Source organism: Hoplias malabaricus, chromosome 5 (genome assembly GCF_029633855.1).
Source record: "Hoplias malabaricus isolate fHopMal1 chromosome 5, fHopMal1.hap1, whole genome shotgun sequence".
NCBI lineage: Eukaryota > Metazoa > Chordata > Actinopteri > Characiformes > Erythrinidae > Hoplias > Hoplias malabaricus.
The window spans coordinates 39956844-39977740 of NC_089804.1; the positions used below are offsets into that span (position 1 = coordinate 39956844).

The 20897-nt window shown below is 43.2% G+C and overlaps 3 protein-coding genes across 6 annotated transcripts; all 3 read left to right on the top strand.

The window, feature by feature from the left end:
* The first annotated feature begins 1663 nt into the window (after window positions 1-1663).
* Window positions 1664-5795, top strand: LOC136696113 (adhesive plaque matrix protein-like). Of its 2 annotated transcripts, XM_066670258.1 has the most exons (6): window positions 1664-1952; window positions 2515-2634; window positions 2877-2995; window positions 3129-3273; window positions 3358-3476; window positions 3541-5795. In XM_066670258.1, exons 1-6 carry the CDS (start codon window positions 1715-1717, stop codon window positions 5452-5454), a joined length of 2655 nt encoding a protein of 884 aa, XP_066526355.1. In that variant the 5' UTR covers window positions 1664-1714; the 3' UTR covers window positions 5455-5795. The 2 variants fall into 2 exon arrangements, with proteins under 2 accessions (XP_066526355.1, XP_066526356.1); XM_066670259.1 differs by lacking the exons at window positions 1664-1952; window positions 2515-2634; window positions 2877-2995; window positions 3129-3273 and having other exon boundaries at window positions 3541-5281.
* Window positions 5796-8621: 2826 nt separating this feature from the next.
* On the top strand, window positions 8622-12753 carry LOC136696115 (adhesive plaque matrix protein-like). Of its 2 annotated transcripts, XM_066670261.1 has the most exons (6): window positions 8622-8910; window positions 9473-9592; window positions 9835-9953; window positions 10087-10231; window positions 10316-10434; window positions 10499-12753. In XM_066670261.1, exons 1-6 carry the CDS (start codon window positions 8673-8675, stop codon window positions 12410-12412), a joined length of 2655 nt encoding a protein of 884 aa, XP_066526358.1. In that variant the 5' UTR covers window positions 8622-8672; the 3' UTR covers window positions 12413-12753. The 2 variants fall into 2 exon arrangements, with proteins under 2 accessions (XP_066526358.1, XP_066526359.1); XM_066670262.1 differs by lacking the exons at window positions 8622-8910; window positions 9473-9592; window positions 9835-9953; window positions 10087-10231 and having other exon boundaries at window positions 10499-12239.
* Window positions 12754-15579: 2826 nt separating this feature from the next.
* Window positions 15580-19839, top strand: LOC136696106 (adhesive plaque matrix protein-like). Of its 2 annotated transcripts, XM_066670246.1 has the most exons (6): window positions 15580-15868; window positions 16431-16550; window positions 16793-16911; window positions 17044-17188; window positions 17273-17391; window positions 17456-19839. In XM_066670246.1, the coding sequence occupies exons 1-6, from the start codon at window positions 15631-15633 to the stop codon at window positions 19496-19498; spliced, it is 2784 nt and encodes a 927-aa protein (XP_066526343.1). In that variant the 5' UTR covers window positions 15580-15630; the 3' UTR covers window positions 19499-19839. The 2 variants fall into 2 exon arrangements, with proteins under 2 accessions (XP_066526343.1, XP_066526344.1); XM_066670247.1 differs by lacking the exons at window positions 15580-15868; window positions 16431-16550; window positions 16793-16911; window positions 17044-17188 and having other exon boundaries at window positions 17456-19325.
* Window positions 19840-20897: the final 1058 nt, after the last annotated feature.

Sequence of the window (20897 nt, forward strand, 5' to 3'; positions counted from 1 at the left end):
ACCCAGAGAAAGATATCAGCAATCCAGAGCCGATATCAGGAGTTCAGTGGTTCGAAATAATGAAACACCCCCAGGTAGCAGCATGAAGGACAGCAATGTTGACAATATTAGTCTTGGAGCCTATAATAACAATCTCCAATCAGCTCTTCGGTTTTCTCATGGTCTGGAATGGCAAGAGCGGGATTGGGTCCTGTCTCTTATCAAGTTTGACCTATGCCCCCCATCTCCCATCAAACTTATACGTAGCACTGACAACGCCTTACATTTTGGTTACCTGCTGGGTAGCATGGGTAGCCTCTTCACCCTGCCACTGCCGTCCTGGACCCAGAGCGAAGTTACCACAGCAAATTCTGGTAGTGACTTTGCAACACAGACTACACCCACCCACATCACCTACAGACGAGCTCTGGACGCAGGCTCAAGTCCTATCTCTCCACAGCGCTTTAGGACAGCGCAGCAGCCAGAGGTGGCAGTGTTGGATGCACAAACTTTCTTTCCTCCAGACATAACCAGTGAGAGAAGGCTGTGGGAGAGGAATTCAGCCATACCAACAATTAATGAAGATGGTGACTGCATCAGCATAGCAAGTGGGGATGAAATCACTAATCTTTGAACTGCTCTTAGACTCTGTGAAGTCTAGCACTGAACAGAAATGTAATTGCTTTTGATCAGGTTTGCTGTAATTCAGATGCATCAGTTCTAATGGCTAAGAAATGGGTCTACCAATGTATGTACAACTTGTTTTAAAATCACAGTAAAAATAAAATGTCTTTTCTAAATTCATTTATAGTTACATCTATTAAACTGTGAGATAACACTAATTATCTTAGGGATTTCCATCCAGAGATTTATAAATCTTTACCTTCATTCTGATTTAGTGAAATAAGCTGAGAATTGTGTAGAAATTTTAGAAATATCTGGAATGAAACTAAATATAATTTACATATAAGATTTGATCCATAGACCACCACAGGGTGTCGTGTAAAAAACTGCATTTTATCCATTTTGCCACACTGTTGTCATTATATGAATACAAGTTAACTTTTTCTCTAATGCTAATCCAGGGTGATTTACACGAATAAAGACCCAGAGCAACAGGCTGTGCAGTAGAATTGCTTACAACCCCCTATTGCTAGTTTTACCCCCTCTGTATCACACTTGTCCAAACACAAACTACTGCGATTATTATTGAATTTACCAAGAACTTTCACTGTGTGTTATTAAAAGTCTGAAAAATAAAAATCTGAAGCAGCACATAACATTAAGAGCTTCTCTTCTGTTTTGCACCTAACACAAGCTCCTGCCGCAGGGCTGCATCTTAAATTTCATGATACAATATTTCCACCTCACACTGAGTATGTATTTGTTTAAAATAAAATAAATCAATATTTGTCACTCCCCAAAGACAAACATTTATCAAACATTAATACTAACTTTACAGAAGGAAAAACCTTATTCGCTTTCAAAGAAAGTCAATGTAAAATGTTGGGTTTTTTTTGTGATTTTAGAGCTGTTCATCATCCTCTTTAATGTTATTGCAATTGCCCAAAATGAGCAGCACGTGGGCGGATCTTGTGATCTGCACTAATTAGTCACAGGTGAGTTCGATTAGTGCATCACTATAAATGGACCTCTGTAGACATATCTGACTCTGACTAAACATGATTGCAGTTGTTGTTTGGGTTGTGGCTTAATGTGCTAAAGCTAAATAAACATGTTGCAGAAAATGCTAAAGTTAATTGTCCTGCTTACAGCAGTGATGCTGAGCCCTGTAAGGTTTTGCCAGGCTTCAATTCGTGAAGAAGTCTCAGACAGAGTTATCCGACATGGCACACTTGTAGTTGGTGACCAGAATAAAAGAAAATCAAGTGAAATGGAGGGTGGTTTTGGTGTGAATCCAAATCATGATGGAGATACTGAAGGGTTCCAGTCTGATCAGCCTCAGGACCCAGGTAAGTGTCTTGACCTGAAGAATTAATTCATGATAAGGCAGGAATCATTTGACTTAAATTAGTAGTTATAAGGTTACTTTAAGAAGTCCTTGTAATGTCCCCTGAGCATGTGTGAATTTGTGTAAATCTGTTTTTAATAAACTCTCAGGGCTTTCCTTCCTTGGTAGGCCTTAAAGTCCTCAAGCCTAACTGGTAGTACTTTAATTTCACTAGCTTTCATGGGAATCTTTATGCTTGTACCCTCACCTTATGTGAAAATAAATTGCTTTCTTTTCCATTCTCAGCATAGGACTAGACTAATACATGCAATGACTTGTTGTAGAAGTGCTCATGGCACAGGGTTATTGCTTTTGAGTATTATGTATTTAAAAAAAACTACTTTAGAAATAGTCTACCCTTAATTGAAAGGGGTTAGATTTAGAAACCTAATCTTAAATATGTTCTGACATCATACTTCACTTTTTTGAGCTGATGTTGAGTTGGGCAAAAGTGTGCATGAGTCAGTAAGCTGTTACCTTAGTAGCTGTTGTAATCTTGGTGTATTCATTGTTCCTAATTTTAGTGGAGCACCAGATGGCGCAGTTTAAACTGCAGAGTTTAAAGCCCTCTGTACAATGTGGTGATGAATCAATGACTCTTCGTATGCTGGGAAAAACAGTTCCTGACTTTTTGGTTGAAAGCGGTAAGGATTGGAGTTAAATCTATATTTTGGTGGTTAACATTTGAGTAAAACTATAATGAACATCTGGCATGTAATTTAGATCTTCTACCTATGAACAATCTTACTGCTGATTACATGTCTGTATGCAAACTTCTCTCATAGAAAAGCTGTGCCATATTTATGGTGGACAAACTAGCTGCCTTCTCCTTTTTTAAAAGAAGTTGGCTATAGTCTGAGCTGTCTCATGTGCTGCTGTTCCTTAGGTGAGGGGAGCCCAGTACCATTATCACAAGTGCCTGCCCGGTGTGGCTTCTCTGTGAAGAGGGCCCGCAGAGATGTTCTCCTCATTGCTAAGTACGATGGGTGTCATATCTCAAAGGAGGTAAGTTATGCTTGTGCTCAATGCACTGTTCCTCTATGTAACTAGATTATTTCAGAATTCCATTATAATATCTGCTTTTATAGTTTTTTTTCTATAGTGTTTAAATGTCTTGGTGCTTCTCCCTTTGTTTCAGGGGGACAGTTACATACTACCGCTGCGTATGTGGGGTGCTCCAGTGAAGATGTCCTGTCCTGTGGCCAATCCACTTACTGTCACTTGTTCCCCCTCTGCAATGTTGATTCATATTGCAAGATCTACTGGTGCCTTAACACTGAAAGGTTGTTACACTTTCTCCCCCCTGGAAATCCACTGAGTGGTCTGCATGTGAATGATTTACTGTTAATTATTTATTTTTAATTAAGTGATGGGAGAATGGGAGCCCCTGGGCAAAGCTGTTGGCAAATGTAAATTCACTTTGGAGGCTGATGCAAGTGGCTGGATTGTAACTGCTCCATATACTAGCAGCTGCTTCAAGACAAAGGTAACTTTATCTGAATGTTAACTCTGGCATTTGAGACATCTATGCTAATGTTGGTTCTTTTCAGGGTACCAACAGGCTGCTGTCTGTGCTGTGTATGTATGGGGAGCTGACACTGTCCTGCCCAGTAGCTCTGGGCCCAACCACCACCCTGCCTGCTGAGATGCCACCACACCCTCAATATCAAGATCCTTATGGCCATTCCATGCTTGGGCCTTGGCCTCTGTATGACCATCCTCCTGCCCCTAAGATCCCCACAGCTGCTCCTACAACTACAGCTCCACCACCTACGAAAGCACGAGCTGATCAGCCAGTGTGGAATCCTCTTCAACATGTTTATGCTGGACATTGGCCACAACAATATGGGTATCCTCCTGCCCCCAAGATCCCCACAGCTGCTCCTACAGCTCCACCACCTACGAAAGCACGAGCTGATCAGCCAGTGTGGAATCCCCTTCAACATGGTTATTCTGGACATTGGCCACACCGCTATGGGTATCCCTTTTCCCATCACAGGAAACCTACAGCTCCACCACCTACCAAAGCACGAGCTGATCAGCCAGTGTGGGATCCTCTTCATGCTGTTGCACATTGGCCACATCAGTATGGGTATCCTCCTGCCCCCAAGATCCCCACAGCTGCTCCTACAGCTCCACCACCTACGAAAGCACGAGCTGATCAGCCAGTGTGGAATCCCCTTCAACATGGTTATTCTGGACATTGGCCACACCGCTATGGGTATCCCCTTTCCCATCACAGGAAACCTACAGCTCCACCACCTACGAAAGCAAGAGCTGATCAGCCAGTGTGGGATCCTCTTCATGCTGTTGCACATTGGCCACATCAGTATGGGTATCCTCCTGCCCCCAAGATCCCCACACCTGCTCCTACAACTACAGCTCCACCACCTACGAAAGCACGAGCTGATCAGCCAGTGTGGAATCCCCTTCAACATGGTTGGTCTGGACATTGGCCACACCGCTATGGGTATCCCCTTTCCCATCACAGGAAACCTACAGCTCCACCACCTACGAAAGCACGAGCTGATCAGCCAGTGTGGGATCCTTTTCATGCTGTTGCACATTGGCCACATCAGTATGGGTATCCTCCTGCCCCCAAGATCCCCACAGCTGCTCCTACAGCTCCACCACCTACCAAAGCACGAGCTGATCAGCCAGTGTGGAATCCCCTTCAACATGGTTGGTCTGGACATTGGCCACACCGCTATGGGTATCCCCTTTCCCATCACAGGAAACCTACAGCTCCACCACCTACGAAAGCACGAGCTGATCAGCCAGTGTGGGATCCTTTTCATGCTGTTGCACATTGGCCAAATCAGTATGGGTATCCTCCTGCCCCCAAGGTCCCCACAGCTGCTCCAACTACAGCTCCACCACCTACAAAAGCCCGAGCTGATCAGCCAGTGTGGAATCCATTTCAACAGGGTTATGTTGAATATTGGTCAAATCAGTATGGGTATCCCCTTTCCCATCCTAAGAGCCCAACACTTCCTCCTCAAACCACTACCTCAACTACACCTGCCAAGCCAAGCATTGATCAGCTGTGGTATCCTCATGACTATTCCTTGCCTGATTCTTGGCAGCCCTACTTTGGGGAAGCAGGGGCTACACCAAGTGCCACAGTTGCAGCTAGTACAACAGTTAAACCTCCCATAGTTGATCAGCCTATTTCATATGACTCTTCTTTGGGACATGTACCATATAATCCTTTATCTCCTGTTCAGTCACATAGCCCCCCAGTTCCTGACCAAGTTGGTGTTCATCAGAAATACCAAATGCCTTGGATGTTTTATCCTCATAGGTATTCTGGCTCTCAGCCAGTAGCCACTTCATCAGCAGGTTCTCAGAGCGTCCCCCTCTCTGAAACTGCACCAGAAATGAAAATCCCTCAACAGCAACCAGTGTACCTCACACAGTTGGGATCACCCTGTTTACCAAAGGCCTTCGGCACTAATGTTTAACCCATCCACACCCATGAGACAGAACCCACTCAATTCCTGGCTGATATACAACACCCCTCTGGTATCCTACCCAGCCAAGCAACCATCAAGAGATATGAGAATTTACCCCTTTGACAAGGACCCAATCATAAGCATTCTTGGGCACAAAGGTTGAACACTCTGGCCTACTCTGCTCAACGTTCTCCCCTTCAGGTAAAAGCAGGGCAAAGCAGAGGAAGTGTTCAGATCCATGAACCCATTCCTGAACGCTGTCCTGGAACCTGGCTCATGACGACACTGGAAATGGAACTAAATGGTTATGTATCTTGAGCAATGTTATAAAATAAAAAATATTTAATATATATTTTGTGGGTTTTTCCTTTGAACCAGGAGCTGTTACCATGGTGATGATTGCCTAGAATAGACTGGAAGATTCCAGACTGTAAGCTGGATATTTGGATTGATGTAGACAAATTGATGGTTTTACATGTGCTTAGAGGTTAAATTGACATTTAGTTACAAAATTAACCATTTTAGCAGTTTGTGGTGTAAAGGCTGTTTTAGCTTGGTGCCTATTCAAGGGATACAGGATGCCCATGGTCTGACATAAGGGGGTAGCCTCCTGAAATTCCCCCTCACGTCAAGCAATTAAAACTGCAGGTAATGCGTGCCTGAATTTAGTGTACATTGTGACCTGGAATGTATTTTAAAGGGTAATTTTACTCATTTGAGTTATCAGTAACTGGGTCAGCTATCCAGACCTAGTTGGTCTTAAATGCTCCCCTCATCAGTGTCATTGAAAAGTGACTACATTGCTATTTTAAACAAGCTTACATCACTATCAAGAGTTTATTTATTTTTTTTTTTCTTCCAAATTCTTGTAGAGTAAATGAGACAACTCCTGGTGGTGCTTTCACAACTACTGACATTAGTTGTGGATTTCCTGTTGTGACCATTCTACATCACACTGGATCTCCCTCTAGATGTATATTAAACTAATCCTCTGTTCTTCCAAATGGTGTTTTCTAAAAATCACCTCAAATCTTAATGCAGAGGCCAATGTTTACTCCATGCCTCCAACTCCTCCCCTGCTCACCTATAGTTTGAAGGAGCTACATTCTCATTCTGCAATTTTAAGTGATCTTTGAATTGATAGGCTTTAAGGGAAAACATAGAATTGTCTACTCCATTCAGATTCATCTGTTTATGATCTGTTTCATCTGGGTTCTTTTTGCTTTCCACTTTGCAGCATGTGATATTACCTCCTTTCAAAGGCCAGGAGAGTGGAGCAGGAAGGACACCCACTGCCCTCACCTGGAATGAATTCCAGTCATCGTCTGACCTGAAGAGTTTGTTTTGGATTAGTCCCTTGGGTTAATTTGTTTTAAATTACCTTGTAAAAGGTGATTTCTGTTTTTATGTAAGCAGCTTCTGGTCCTCTCCTCCCTGTATGCTCGCTCGCGCTCTCTTGTCTCAGATGATCGCAAATTCAGGTGGAATTGTTTTGGAGGAATATTTGGGCCTAACCCAGAGAAAGATATCAGCAATCCAGAGCCGATATCAGGAGTTCAGTGGTTCGAAATAATGAAACACCCCCAGGTAGCAGCATGAAGGACAGCAATGTTGACAATATTAGTCTTGGAGCCTATAATAACAATCTCCAATCAGCTCTTCGGTTTTCTCATGGTCTGGAATGGCAAGAGCGGGATTGGGTCCTGTCTCTTATCAAGTTTGACCTATGCCCCCCATCTCCCATCAAACTTATACGTAGCACTGACAACGCCTTACATTTTGGTTACCTGCTGGGTAGCATGGGTAGCCTCTTCACCCTGCCACTGCCGTCCTGGACCCAGAGCGAAGTTACCACAGCAAATTCTGGTAGTGACTTTGCAACACAGACTACACCCACCCACATCACCTACAGACGAGCTCTGGACGCAGGCTCAAGTCCTATCTCTCCACAGCGCTTTAGGACAGCGCAGCAGCCAGAGGTGGCAGTGTTGGATGCACAAACTTTCTTTCCTCCAGACATAACCAGTGAGAGAAGGCTGTGGGAGAGGAATTCAGCCATACCAACAATTAATGAAGATGGTGACTGCATCAGCATAGCAAGTGGGGATGAAATCACTAATCTTTGAACTGCTCTTAGACTCTGTGAAGTCTAGCACTGAACAGAAATGTAATTGCTTTTGATCAGGTTTGCTGTAATTCAGATGCATCAGTTCTAATGGCTAAGAAATGGGTCTACCAATGTATGTACAACTTGTTTTAAAATCACAGTAAAAATAAAATGTCTTTTCTAAATTCATTTATAGTTACATCTATTAAACTGTGAGATAACACTAATTATCTTAGGGATTTCCATCCAGAGATTTATAAATCTTTACCTTCATTCTGATTTAGTGAAATAAGCTGAGAATTGTGTAGAAATTTTAGAAATATCTGGAATGAAACTAAATATAATTTACATATAAGATTTGATCCATAGACCACCACAGGGTGTCGTGTAAAAAACTGCATTTTATCCATTTTGCCACACTGTTGTCATTATATGAATACAAGTTAACTTTTTCTCTAATGCTAATCCAGGGTGATTTACACGAATAAAGACCCAGAGCAACAGGCTGTGCAGTAGAATTGCTTACAACCCCCTATTGCTAGTTTTACCCCCTCTGTATCACACTTGTCCAAACACAAACTACTGCGATTATTATTGAATTTACCAAGAACTTTCACTGTGTGTTATTAAAAGTCTGAAAAATAAAAATCTGAAGCAGCACATAACATTAAGAGCTTCTCTTCTGTTTTGCACCTAACACAAGCTCCTGCCGCAGGGCTGCATCTTAAATTTCATGATACAATATTTCCACCTCACACTGAGTATGTATTTGTTTAAAATAAAATAAATCAATATTTGTCACTCCCCAAAGACAAACATTTATCAAACATTAATACTAACTTTACAGAAGGAAAAACCTTATTCGCTTTCAAAGAAAGTCAATGTAAAATGTTGGGTTTTTTTTGTGATTTTAGAGCTGTTCATCATCCTCTTTAATGTTATTGCAATTGCCCAAAATGAGCAGCACGTGGGCGGATCTTGTGATCTGCACTAATTAGTCACAGGTGAGTTCGATTAGTGCATCACTATAAATGGACCTCTGTAGACATATCTGACTCTGACTAAACATGATTGCAGTTGTTGTTTGGGTTGTGGCTTAATGTGCTAAAGCTAAATAAACATGTTGCAGAAAATGCTAAAGTTAATTGTCCTGCTTACAGCAGTGATGCTGAGCCCTGTAAGGTTTTGCCAGGCTTCAATTCGTGAAGAAGTCTCAGACAGAGTTATCCGACATGGCACACTTGTAGTTGGTGACCAGAATAAAAGAAAATCAAGTGAAATGGAGGGTGGTTTTGGTGTGAATCCAAATCATGATGGAGATACTGAAGGGTTCCAGTCTGATCAGCCTCAGGACCCAGGTAAGTGTCTTGACCTGAAGAATTAATTCATGATAAGGCAGGAATCATTTGACTTAAATTAGTAGTTATAAGGTTACTTTAAGAAGTCCTTGTAATGTCCCCTGAGCATGTGTGAATTTGTGTAAATCTGTTTTTAATAAACTCTCAGGGCTTTCCTTCCTTGGTAGGCCTTAAAGTCCTCAAGCCTAACTGGTAGTACTTTAATTTCACTAGCTTTCATGGGAATCTTTATGCTTGTACCCTCACCTTATGTGAAAATAAATTGCTTTCTTTTCCATTCTCAGCATAGGACTAGACTAATACATGCAATGACTTGTTGTAGAAGTGCTCATGGCACAGGGTTATTGCTTTTGAGTATTATGTATTTAAAAAAAACTACTTTAGAAATAGTCTACCCTTAATTGAAAGGGGTTAGATTTAGAAACCTAATCTTAAATATGTTCTGACATCATACTTCACTTTTTTGAGCTGATGTTGAGTTGGGCAAAAGTGTGCATGAGTCAGTAAGCTGTTACCTTAGTAGCTGTTGTAATCTTGGTGTATTCATTGTTCCTAATTTTAGTGGAGCACCAGATGGCGCAGTTTAAACTGCAGAGTTTAAAGCCCTCTGTACAATGTGGTGATGAATCAATGACTCTTCGTATGCTGGGAAAAACAGTTCCTGACTTTTTGGTTGAAAGCGGTAAGGATTGGAGTTAAATCTATATTTTGGTGGTTAACATTTGAGTAAAACTATAATGAACATCTGGCATGTAATTTAGATCTTCTACCTATGAACAATCTTACTGCTGATTACATGTCTGTATGCAAACTTCTCTCATAGAAAAGCTGTGCCATATTTATGGTGGACAAACTAGCTGCCTTCTCCTTTTTTAAAAGAAGTTGGCTATAGTCTGAGCTGTCTCATGTGCTGCTGTTCCTTAGGTGAGGGGAGCCCAGTACCATTATCACAAGTGCCTGCCCGGTGTGGCTTCTCTGTGAAGAGGGCCCGCAGAGATGTTCTCCTCATTGCTAAGTACGATGGGTGTCATATCTCAAAGGAGGTAAGTTATGCTTGTGCTCAATGCACTGTTCCTCTATGTAACTAGATTATTTCAGAATTCCATTATAATATCTGCTTTTATAGTTTTTTTTCTATAGTGTTTAAATGTCTTGGTGCTTCTCCCTTTGTTTCAGGGGGACAGTTACATACTACCGCTGCGTATGTGGGGTGCTCCAGTGAAGATGTCCTGTCCTGTGGCCAATCCACTTACTGTCACTTGTTCCCCCTCTGCAATGTTGATTCATATTGCAAGATCTACTGGTGCCTTAACACTGAAAGGTTGTTACACTTTCTCCCCCCTGGAAATCCACTGAGTGGTCTGCATGTGAATGATTTACTGTTAATTATTTATTTTTAATTAAGTGATGGGAGAATGGGAGCCCCTGGGCAAAGCTGTTGGCAAATGTAAATTCACTTTGGAGGCTGATGCAAGTGGCTGGATTGTAACTGCTCCATATACTAGCAGCTGCTTCAAGACAAAGGTAACTTTATCTGAATGTTAACTCTGGCATTTGAGACATCTATGCTAATGTTGGTTCTTTTCAGGGTACCAACAGGCTGCTGTCTGTGCTGTGTATGTATGGGGAGCTGACACTGTCCTGCCCAGTAGCTCTGGGCCCAACCACCACCCTGCCTGCTGAGATGCCACCACACCCTCAATATCAAGATCCTTATGGCCATTCCATGCTTGGGCCTTGGCCTCTGTATGACCATCCTCCTGCCCCTAAGATCCCCACAGCTGCTCCTACAACTACAGCTCCACCACCTACGAAAGCACGAGCTGATCAGCCAGTGTGGAATCCTCTTCAACATGTTTATGCTGGACATTGGCCACAACAATATGGGTATCCTCCTGCCCCCAAGATCCCCACAGCTGCTCCTACAGCTCCACCACCTACGAAAGCACGAGCTGATCAGCCAGTGTGGAATCCCCTTCAACATGGTTATTCTGGACATTGGCCACACCGCTATGGGTATCCCTTTTCCCATCACAGGAAACCTACAGCTCCACCACCTACCAAAGCACGAGCTGATCAGCCAGTGTGGGATCCTCTTCATGCTGTTGCACATTGGCCACATCAGTATGGGTATCCTCCTGCCCCCAAGATCCCCACAGCTGCTCCTACAGCTCCACCACCTACGAAAGCACGAGCTGATCAGCCAGTGTGGAATCCCCTTCAACATGGTTATTCTGGACATTGGCCACACCGCTATGGGTATCCCCTTTCCCATCACAGGAAACCTACAGCTCCACCACCTACGAAAGCAAGAGCTGATCAGCCAGTGTGGGATCCTCTTCATGCTGTTGCACATTGGCCACATCAGTATGGGTATCCTCCTGCCCCCAAGATCCCCACACCTGCTCCTACAACTACAGCTCCACCACCTACGAAAGCACGAGCTGATCAGCCAGTGTGGAATCCCCTTCAACATGGTTGGTCTGGACATTGGCCACACCGCTATGGGTATCCCCTTTCCCATCACAGGAAACCTACAGCTCCACCACCTACGAAAGCACGAGCTGATCAGCCAGTGTGGGATCCTTTTCATGCTGTTGCACATTGGCCACATCAGTATGGGTATCCTCCTGCCCCCAAGATCCCCACAGCTGCTCCTACAGCTCCACCACCTACCAAAGCACGAGCTGATCAGCCAGTGTGGAATCCCCTTCAACATGGTTGGTCTGGACATTGGCCACACCGCTATGGGTATCCCCTTTCCCATCACAGGAAACCTACAGCTCCACCACCTACGAAAGCACGAGCTGATCAGCCAGTGTGGGATCCTTTTCATGCTGTTGCACATTGGCCAAATCAGTATGGGTATCCTCCTGCCCCCAAGGTCCCCACAGCTGCTCCAACTACAGCTCCACCACCTACAAAAGCCCGAGCTGATCAGCCAGTGTGGAATCCATTTCAACAGGGTTATGTTGAATATTGGTCAAATCAGTATGGGTATCCCCTTTCCCATCCTAAGAGCCCAACACTTCCTCCTCAAACCACTACCTCAACTACACCTGCCAAGCCAAGCATTGATCAGCTGTGGTATCCTCATGACTATTCCTTGCCTGATTCTTGGCAGCCCTACTTTGGGGAAGCAGGGGCTACACCAAGTGCCACAGTTGCAGCTAGTACAACAGTTAAACCTCCCATAGTTGATCAGCCTATTTCATATGACTCTTCTTTGGGACATGTACCATATAATCCTTTATCTCCTGTTCAGTCACATAGCCCCCCAGTTCCTGACCAAGTTGGTGTTCATCAGAAATACCAAATGCCTTGGATGTTTTATCCTCATAGGTATTCTGGCTCTCAGCCAGTAGCCACTTCATCAGCAGGTTCTCAGAGCGTCCCCCTCTCTGAAACTGCACCAGAAATGAAAATCCCTCAACAGCAACCAGTGTACCTCACACAGTTGGGATCACCCTGTTTACCAAAGGCCTTCGGCACTAATGTTTAACCCATCCACACCCATGAGACAGAACCCACTCAATTCCTGGCTGATATACAACACCCCTCTGGTATCCTACCCAGCCAAGCAACCATCAAGAGATATGAGAATTTACCCCTTTGACAAGGACCCAATCATAAGCATTCTTGGGCACAAAGGTTGAACACTCTGGCCTACTCTGCTCAACGTTCTCCCCTTCAGGTAAAAGCAGGGCAAAGCAGAGGAAGTGTTCAGATCCATGAACCCATTCCTGAACGCTGTCCTGGAACCTGGCTCATGACGACACTGGAAATGGAACTAAATGGTTATGTATCTTGAGCAATGTTATAAAATAAAAAATATTTAATATATATTTTGTGGGTTTTTCCTTTGAACCAGGAGCTGTTACCATGGTGATGATTGCCTAGAATAGACTGGAAGATTCCAGACTGTAAGCTGGATATTTGGATTGATGTAGACAAATTGATGGTTTTACATGTGCTTAGAGGTTAAATTGACATTTAGTTACAAAATTAACCATTTTAGCAGTTTGTGGTGTAAAGGCTGTTTTAGCTTGGTGCCTATTCAAGGGATACAGGATGCCCATGGTCTGACATAAGGGGGTAGCCTCCTGAAATTCCCCCTCACGTCAAGCAATTAAAACTGCAGGTAATGCGTGCCTGAATTTAGTGTACATTGTGACCTGGAATGTATTTTAAAGGGTAATTTTACTCATTTGAGTTATCAGTAACTGGGTCAGCTATCCAGACCTAGTTGGTCTTAAATGCTCCCCTCATCAGTGTCATTGAAAAGTGACTACATTGCTATTTTAAACAAGCTTACATCACTATCAAGAGTTTATTTATTTTTTTTTTTCTTCCAAATTCTTGTAGAGTAAATGAGACAACTCCTGGTGGTGCTTTCACAACTACTGACATTAGTTGTGGATTTCCTGTTGTGACCATTCTACATCACACTGGATCTCCCTCTAGATGTATATTAAACTAATCCTCTGTTCTTCCAAATGGTGTTTTCTAAAAATCACCTCAAATCTTAATGCAGAGGCCAATGTTTACTCCATGCCTCCAACTCCTCCCCTGCTCACCTATAGTTTGAAGGAGCTACATTCTCATTCTGCAATTTTAAGTGATCTTTGAATTGATAGGCTTTAAGGGAAAACATAGAATTGTCTACTCCATTCAGATTCATCTGTTTATGATCTGTTTCATCTGGGTTCTTTTTGCTTTCCACTTTGCAGCATGTGATATTACCTCCTTTCAAAGGCCAGGAGAGTGGAGCAGGAAGGACACCCACTGCCCTCACCTGGAATGAATTCCAGTCATCGTCTGACCTGAAGAGTTTGTTTTGGATTAGTCCCTTGGGTTAATTTGTTTTAAATTACCTTGTAAAAGGTGATTTCTGTTTTTATGTAAGCAGCTTCTGGTCCTCTCCTCCCTGTATGCTCGCTCGCGCTCTCTTGTCTCAGATGATCGCAAATTCAGGTGGAATTGTTTTGGAGGAATATTTGGGCCTAACCCAGAGAAAGATATCAGCAATCCAGAGCCGATATCAGGAGTTCAGTGGTTCGAAATAATGAAACACCCCCAGGTAGCAGCATGAAGGACAGCAATGTTGACAATATTAGTCTTGGAGCCTATAATAACAATCTCCAATCAGCTCTTCGGTTTTCTCATGGTCTGGAATGGCAAGAGCGGGATTGGGTCCTGTCTCTTATCAAGTTTGACCTATGCCCCCCATCTCCCATCAAACTTATACGTAGCACTGACAACGCCTTACATTTTGGTTACCTGCTGGGTAGCATGGGTAGCCTCTTCACCCTGCCACTGCCGTCCTGGACCCAGAGCGAAGTTACCACAGCAAATTCTGGTAGTGACTTTGCAACACAGACTACACCCACCCACATCACCTACAGACGAGCTCTGGACGCAGGCTCAAGTCCTATCTCTCCACAGCGCTTTAGGACAGCGCAGCAGCCAGAGGTGGCAGTGTTGGATGCACAAACTTTCTTTCCTCCAGACATAACCAGTGAGAGAAGGCTGTGGGAGAGGAATTCAGCCATACCAACAATTAATGAAGATGGTGACTGCATCAGCATAGCAAGTGGGGATGAAATCACTAATCTTTGAACTGCTCTTAGACTCTGTGAAGTCTAGCACTGAACAGAAATGTAATTGCTTTTGATCAGGTTTGCTGTAATTCAGATGCATCAGTTCTAATGGCTAAGAAATGGGTCTACCAATGTATGTACAACTTGTTTTAAAATCACAGTAAAAATAAAATGTCTTTTCTAAATTCATTTATAGTTACATCTATTAAACTGTGAGATAACACTAATTATCTTAGGGATTTCCATCCAGAGATTTATAAATCTTTACCTTCATTCTGATTTAGTGAAATAAGCTGAGAATTGTGTAGAAATTTTAGAAATATCTGGAATGAAACTAAATATAATTTACATATAAGATTTGATCCATAGACCACCACAGGGTGTCGTGTAAAAAACTGCATTTTATCCATTTTGCCACACTGTTGTCATTATATGAATACAAGTTAACTTTTTCTCTAATGCTAATCCAGGGTGATTTACACGAATAAAGACCCAGAGCAACAGGCTGTGCAGTAGAATTGCTTACAACCCCCTATTGCTAGTTTTACCCCCTCTGTATCACACTTGTCCAAACACAAACTACTGCGATTATTATTGAATTTACCAAGAACTTTCACTGTGTGTTATTAAAAGTCTGAAAAATAAAAATCTGAAGCAGCACATAACATTAAGAGCTTCTCTTCTGTTTTGCACCTAACACAAGCTCCTGCCGCAGGGCTGCATCTTAAATTTCATGATACAATATTTCCACCTCACACTGAGTATGTATTTGTTTAAAATAAAATAAATCAATATTTGTCACTCCCCAAAGACAAACATTTATCAAACATTAATACTAACTTTACAGAAGGAAAAACCTTATTCGCTTTCAAAGAAAGTCAATGTAAAATGTTGGGTTTTTTTTGTGATTTTAGAGCTGTTCATCATCCTCTTTAATGTTATTGCAATTGCCCAAAATGAGCAGCACGTGGGCGGATCTTGTGATCTGCACTAATTAGTCACAGGTGAGTTCGATTAGTGCATCACTATAAATGGACCTCTGTAGACATATCTGACTCTGACTAAACATGATTGCAGTTGTTGTTTGGGTTGTGGCTTAATGTGCTAAAGCTAAATAAACATGTTGCAGAAAATGCTAAAGTTAATTGTCCTGCTTACAGCAGTGATGCTGAGCCCTGTAAGGTTTTGCCAGGCTTCAATTCGTGAAGAAGTCTCAGACAGAGTTATCCGACATGGCACACTTGTAGTTGGTGACCAGAATAAAAGAAAATCAAGTGAAATGGAGGGTGGTTTTGGTGTGAATCCAAATCATGATGGAGATACTGAAGGGTTCCAGTCTGATCAGCCTCAGGACCCAGGTAAGTGTCTTGACCTGAAGAATTAATTCATGATAAGGCAGGAATCATTTGACTTAAATTAGTAGTTATAAGGTTACTTTAAGAAGTCCTTGTAATGTCCCCTGAGCATGTGTGAATTTGTGTAAATCTGTTTTTAATAAACTCTCAGGGCTTTCCTTCCTTGGTAGGCCTTAAAGTCCTCAAGCCTAACTGGTAGTACTTTAATTTCACTAGCTTTCATGGGAATCTTTATGCTTGTACCCTCACCTTATGTGAAAATAAATTGCTTTCTTTTCCATTCTCAGCATAGGACTAGACTAATACATGCAATGACTTGTTGTAGAAGTGCTCATGGCACAGGGTTATTGCTTTTGAGTATTATGTATTTAAAAAAAACTACTTTAGAAATAGTCTACCCTTAATTGAAAGGGGTTAGATTTAGAAACCTAATCTTAAATATGTTCTGACATCATACTTCACTTTTTTGAGCTGATGTTGAGTTGGGCAAAAGTGTGCATGAGTCAGTAAGCTGTTACCTTAGTAGCTGTTGTAATCTTGGTGTATTCATTGTTCCTAATTTTAGTGGAGCACCAGATGGCGCAGTTTAAACTGCAGAGTTTAAAGCCCTCTGTACAATGTGGTGATGAATCAATGACTCTTCGTATGCTGGGAAAAACAGTTCCTGACTTTTTGGTTGAAAGCGGTAAGGATTGGAGTTAAATCTATATTTTGGTGGTTAACATTTGAGTAAAACTATAATGAACATCTGGCATGTAATTTAGATCTTCTACCTATGAACAATCTTACTGCTGATTACATGTCTGTATGCAAACTTCTCTCATAGAAAAGCTGTGCCATATTTATGGTGGACAAACTAGCTGCCTTCTCCTTTTTTAAAAGAAGTTGGCTATAGTCTGAGCTGTCTCATGTGCTGCTGTTCCTTAGGTGAGGGGAGCCCAGTACCATTATCACAAGTGCCTGCCCGGTGTGGCTTCTCTGTGAAGAGGGCCCGCAGAGATGTTCTCCTCATTGCTAAGTACGATGGGTGTCATATCTCAAAGGAGGTAAGTTATGCTTGTGCTCAATGCACTGTTCCTCTATGTAACTAGATTATTTCAGAATTCCATTATAATATCTGCTTTTATAGTTTTTTTCTATAGTGTTTAAATGTCTTGGTGCTTCTCCCTTTGTTTCAGGGGGACAGTTACATACTACCGCTGCGTATGTGGGGTGCTCCAGTGAAGATGTCCTGTCCTGTGGCCAATCCACTTACTGTCACTTGTTCCCCCTCTGCAATGTTGATTCATATTGCAAGATCTACTGGTGCCTTAACACTGAAAGGTTGTTACACTTTCTCCCCCCTGGAAATCCACTGAGTGGTCTGCATGTGAATGATTTACTGTTAATTATTTATTTTTAATTAAGTGATGGGAGAATGGGAGCCCCTGGGCAAAGCTGTTGGCAAATGTAAATTCACTTTGGAGGCTGATGCAAGTGGCTGGATTGTAACTGCTCCATATACTAGCAGCTGCTTCAAGACAAAGGTAACTTTATCTGAATGTTAACTCTGGCATTTGAGACATCTATGCTAATGTTGGTTCTTTTCAGGGTACCAACAGGCTGCTGTCTGTGCTGTGTATGTATGGGGAGCTGACACTGTCCTGCCCAGTAGCTCTGGGCCCAACCACCACCCTGCCTGCTGAGATGCCACCACACCCTCAATATCAAGATCCTTATGGCCATTCCATGCTTGGGCCTTGGCCTCTGTATGACCATCCTCCTGCCCCTAAGATCCCCACAGCTGCTCCTACAACTACAGCTCCACCACCTACGAAAGCACGAGCTGATCAGCCAGTGTGGAATCCTCTTCAACATGTTTATGCTGGACATTGGCCACAACAATATGGGTATCCTCCTGCCCCCAAGATCCCCACAGCTGCTCCTACAGCTCCACCACCTACGAAAGCACGAGCTGATCAGCCAGTGTGGAATCCCCTTCAACATGGTTATTCTGGACATTGGCCACACCGCTATGGGTATCCCTTTTCCCATCACAGGAAACCTACAGCTCCACCACCTACCAAAGCACGAGCTGATCAGCCAGTGTGGGATCCTCTTCATGCTGTTGCACATTGGCCACATCAGTATGGGTATCCTCCTGCCCCCAAGATCCCCACAGCTGCTCCTACAGCTCCACCACCTACGAAAGCACGAGCTGATCAGCCAGTGTGGAATCCCCTTCAACATGGTTATTCTGGACATTGGCCACACCGCTATGGGTATCCCCTTTCCCATCACAGGAAACCTACAGCTCCACCACCTACGAAAGCACGAGCTGATCAGCCATTGTGGGATCCTCTTCATGCTGTTGCACATTGGCCACATCAGTATGGGTATCCTCCTGCCCCCAAGATCCCCACACCTGCTCCTACAACTACAGCTCCACCACCTACGAAAGCACGAGCTGATCAGCCAGTGTGGAATCCCCTTCAACATGGTTGGTCTGGACATTGGCCACACCGCTATGGGTATCCCCTTTCCCATCACAGGAAACCTACAGCTCCACCACCTACGAAAGCACGAGCTGATCAGCCAGTGTGGGATCCTTTTCATGCTGTTGCACATTGGCCACATCAGTATGGGTATCCTCCTGCCCCCAAGATCCCCACAGCTGCTCCTACAGCTCCACCACCTACCAAAGCACGAGCTGATCAGCCAGTGTGGAATCCTCTTCATGCTGTTGCACATTGGCCACATCAGTATGGGTATCCTCCTGCCCCCAAGATCCCCACACCTGCTCCTACAACTACAGCTCCACCACCTACGAAAGCACGAGCTGATCAGCCAGTGTGGAATCCCCTTCAACATGGTTATTCTGGACATTGGCCACACCGCTATGGGTATCCCCTTTCCCATCACAGGAAACCTACAGCTCCACCACCTACCAAAGCACGAGCTGATCAGCCAGTGTGGAATCCTCTTCATGCTGTTGCACATTGGCCAAATCAGTATGGGTATCCTCCTGCCCCCAAGGTCCCCACAGCTGCTCCAACTACAGCTCCACCACCTACAAAAGCCCGAGCTGATCAGCCAGTGTGGAATCCATTTCAACAGGGTTATGTTGAATATTGGTCAAATCAGTATGGGTATCCCCTTTCCCATCCTAAGAGCCCAACACTTCCTCCTCAAACCACTACCTCAACTACACCTGCCAAGCCAAGCATTGATCAGCTGTGGTATCCTCATGACTATTCCTTGCCTGATTCTTGGCAGCCCTACTTTGGGGAAGCAGGGGCTACACCAAGTGCCACAGTTGCAGCTAGTACAACAGTTAAACCTCCCATAGTTGATCAGCCTATTTCATATGACTCTTCTTTGGGACATGTACCATATAATCCTTTATCTCCTGTTCAGTCACATAGCCCCCCAGTTCCTGACCAAGTTGGTGTTCATCAGAAATACCAAATGCCTTGGATGTTTTATCCTCATAGGTATTCTGGCTCTCAGCCAGTAGCCACTTCATCAGCAGGTTCTCAGAGCGTCCCCCTCTCTGAAACTGCACCAGAAATGAAAATCCCTCAACAGCAACCAGTGTACCTCACACAGTTGGGATCACCCTGTTTACCAAAGGCCTTCGGCACTAATGTTTAACCCATCCACACCCATGAGACAGAACCCACTCAATTCCTGGCTGATATACAACACCCCTCTGGTATCCTACCCAGCCAAGCAACCATCAAGAGATATGAGAATTTACCCCTTTGACAAGGACCCAATCATAAGCATTCTTGGGCACAAAGGTTGAACACTCTGGGCTACTCTGCTCAACGTTCTCCCCTTCAGGTAAAAGCAGGGCAAAGCAGAGGAAGTGTTCAGATCCATGAACCCATTCCTGAACGCTGTCCTGGAACCTGGCTCATGACGACACTGGAAATGGAACTAAATGGTTATGTATCTTGAGCAATGTTATAAAATAAAAAATATTTAATATATATTTTGTGGGTTTTTCCTTTGAACCAGGAGCTGTTACCATGGTGATGATTGCCTAGAATAGACTGGAAGATTCCAGACTGTAAGCTGGATATTTGGATTGATGTAGACAAATTGATGGTTTTACATGTGCTTAGAGGTTAAATTGACATTTAGTTACAAAATTAACCATTTTAGCAGTTTGTGGTGTAAAGGCTGTTTTAGCTTGGTGCCTATTCAAGGGATACAGGATGCCCATGGTCTGACATGAGGGGGAATTTCAGGAGGCTACCCCCTTACGTCAAGCAATTAAAACTGCAGGTAATGCGTGCCTGAATTTAGTGTACATTGTGACCTGGAATGTATTTTAAAGGGTAATTTTACTCATTTGAGTTATCAGTAACTGGGTCAGCTATCCAGACCTAGTTGGTCTTAAATGCTCCCCTCATCAGTGTCATTGAAAAGTGACTACATTGCTATTTTAAACAAGCTTACATCACTATCAAGAGTTTATTTATTTATTTTTTTTTTTTCTTCCAAATTCTTGTAGAGTAAATGAGACAACTCCTGGTGGTGCTTTCACAACTACTGACATTAGTTGTGGATTTCCTGTTGTGACCATTCTACATCACACTGGATCTCCCTCTAGATGTATATTAAACTAATCCTCTGTTCTTCCAAATGGTGTTTTCTAAAAATCACCTCAAATCTTAATGCAGAGGCCAATGTTTACTCCATGCCTCCAACTCCTCCCCTGCTCACCTATAGTTTGAAGGAGCTACATTCTCATTCTGCAATTTTAAGTGATCTTTGAATTGATAGGCTTTAAGGGAAAACAGAATTGTCTACTCCATTCAGATTCATCTGTTTATGATCTGTTTCATCTGGGTTCTTTTTGCTTTCCACTTTGCAGCATGTGATATTACCTCCTTTCAAAGGCCAGGAGAGTGGAGCAGGAAGGACACCCACTGCCCTCACCTGGAATGAATTCCAGTCATCGTCTGACCTGAAGAGTTTGTTTTGGATTAGTCCCTTGGGTTAATTTGTTTTAAATTACCTTGTAAAAGGTGATTTCTGTTTT

Excerpts from the sequence above, each read along its gene's own strand:
- LOC136696113 (XM_066670258.1), top strand. The coding sequence starts at position 1,715 with ATGTTGCAGAAAATGCTAAAGTTAATTGTCCTGCTTACAGCAGTGATG. Across the intron at positions 1,953-2,514 it reads TGATCAGCCTCAGGACCCAG|TGGAGCACCAGATGGCGCAG; the intron begins GTAAGTGTCTTG and ends TCCTAATTTTAG. Across the intron at positions 2,635-2,876 it reads TGACTTTTTGGTTGAAAGCG|GTGAGGGGAGCCCAGTACCA; the intron begins GTAAGGATTGGA and ends GCTGTTCCTTAG.
- LOC136696106 (XM_066670246.1), top strand. The coding sequence starts at position 15,631 with ATGTTGCAGAAAATGCTAAAGTTAATTGTCCTGCTTACAGCAGTGATG. Across the intron at positions 15,869-16,430 it reads TGATCAGCCTCAGGACCCAG|TGGAGCACCAGATGGCGCAG; the intron begins GTAAGTGTCTTG and ends TCCTAATTTTAG. Across the intron at positions 17,189-17,272 it reads TGGTGCCTTAACACTGAAAG|TGATGGGAGAATGGGAGCCC; the intron begins GTTGTTACACTT and ends TTTTTAATTAAG.
- LOC136696115 (XM_066670261.1), top strand. The coding sequence starts at position 8,673 with ATGTTGCAGAAAATGCTAAAGTTAATTGTCCTGCTTACAGCAGTGATG. Across the intron at positions 9,593-9,834 it reads TGACTTTTTGGTTGAAAGCG|GTGAGGGGAGCCCAGTACCA; the intron begins GTAAGGATTGGA and ends GCTGTTCCTTAG. Across the intron at positions 9,954-10,086 it reads GGTGTCATATCTCAAAGGAG|GGGGACAGTTACATACTACC; the intron begins GTAAGTTATGCT and ends CCTTTGTTTCAG.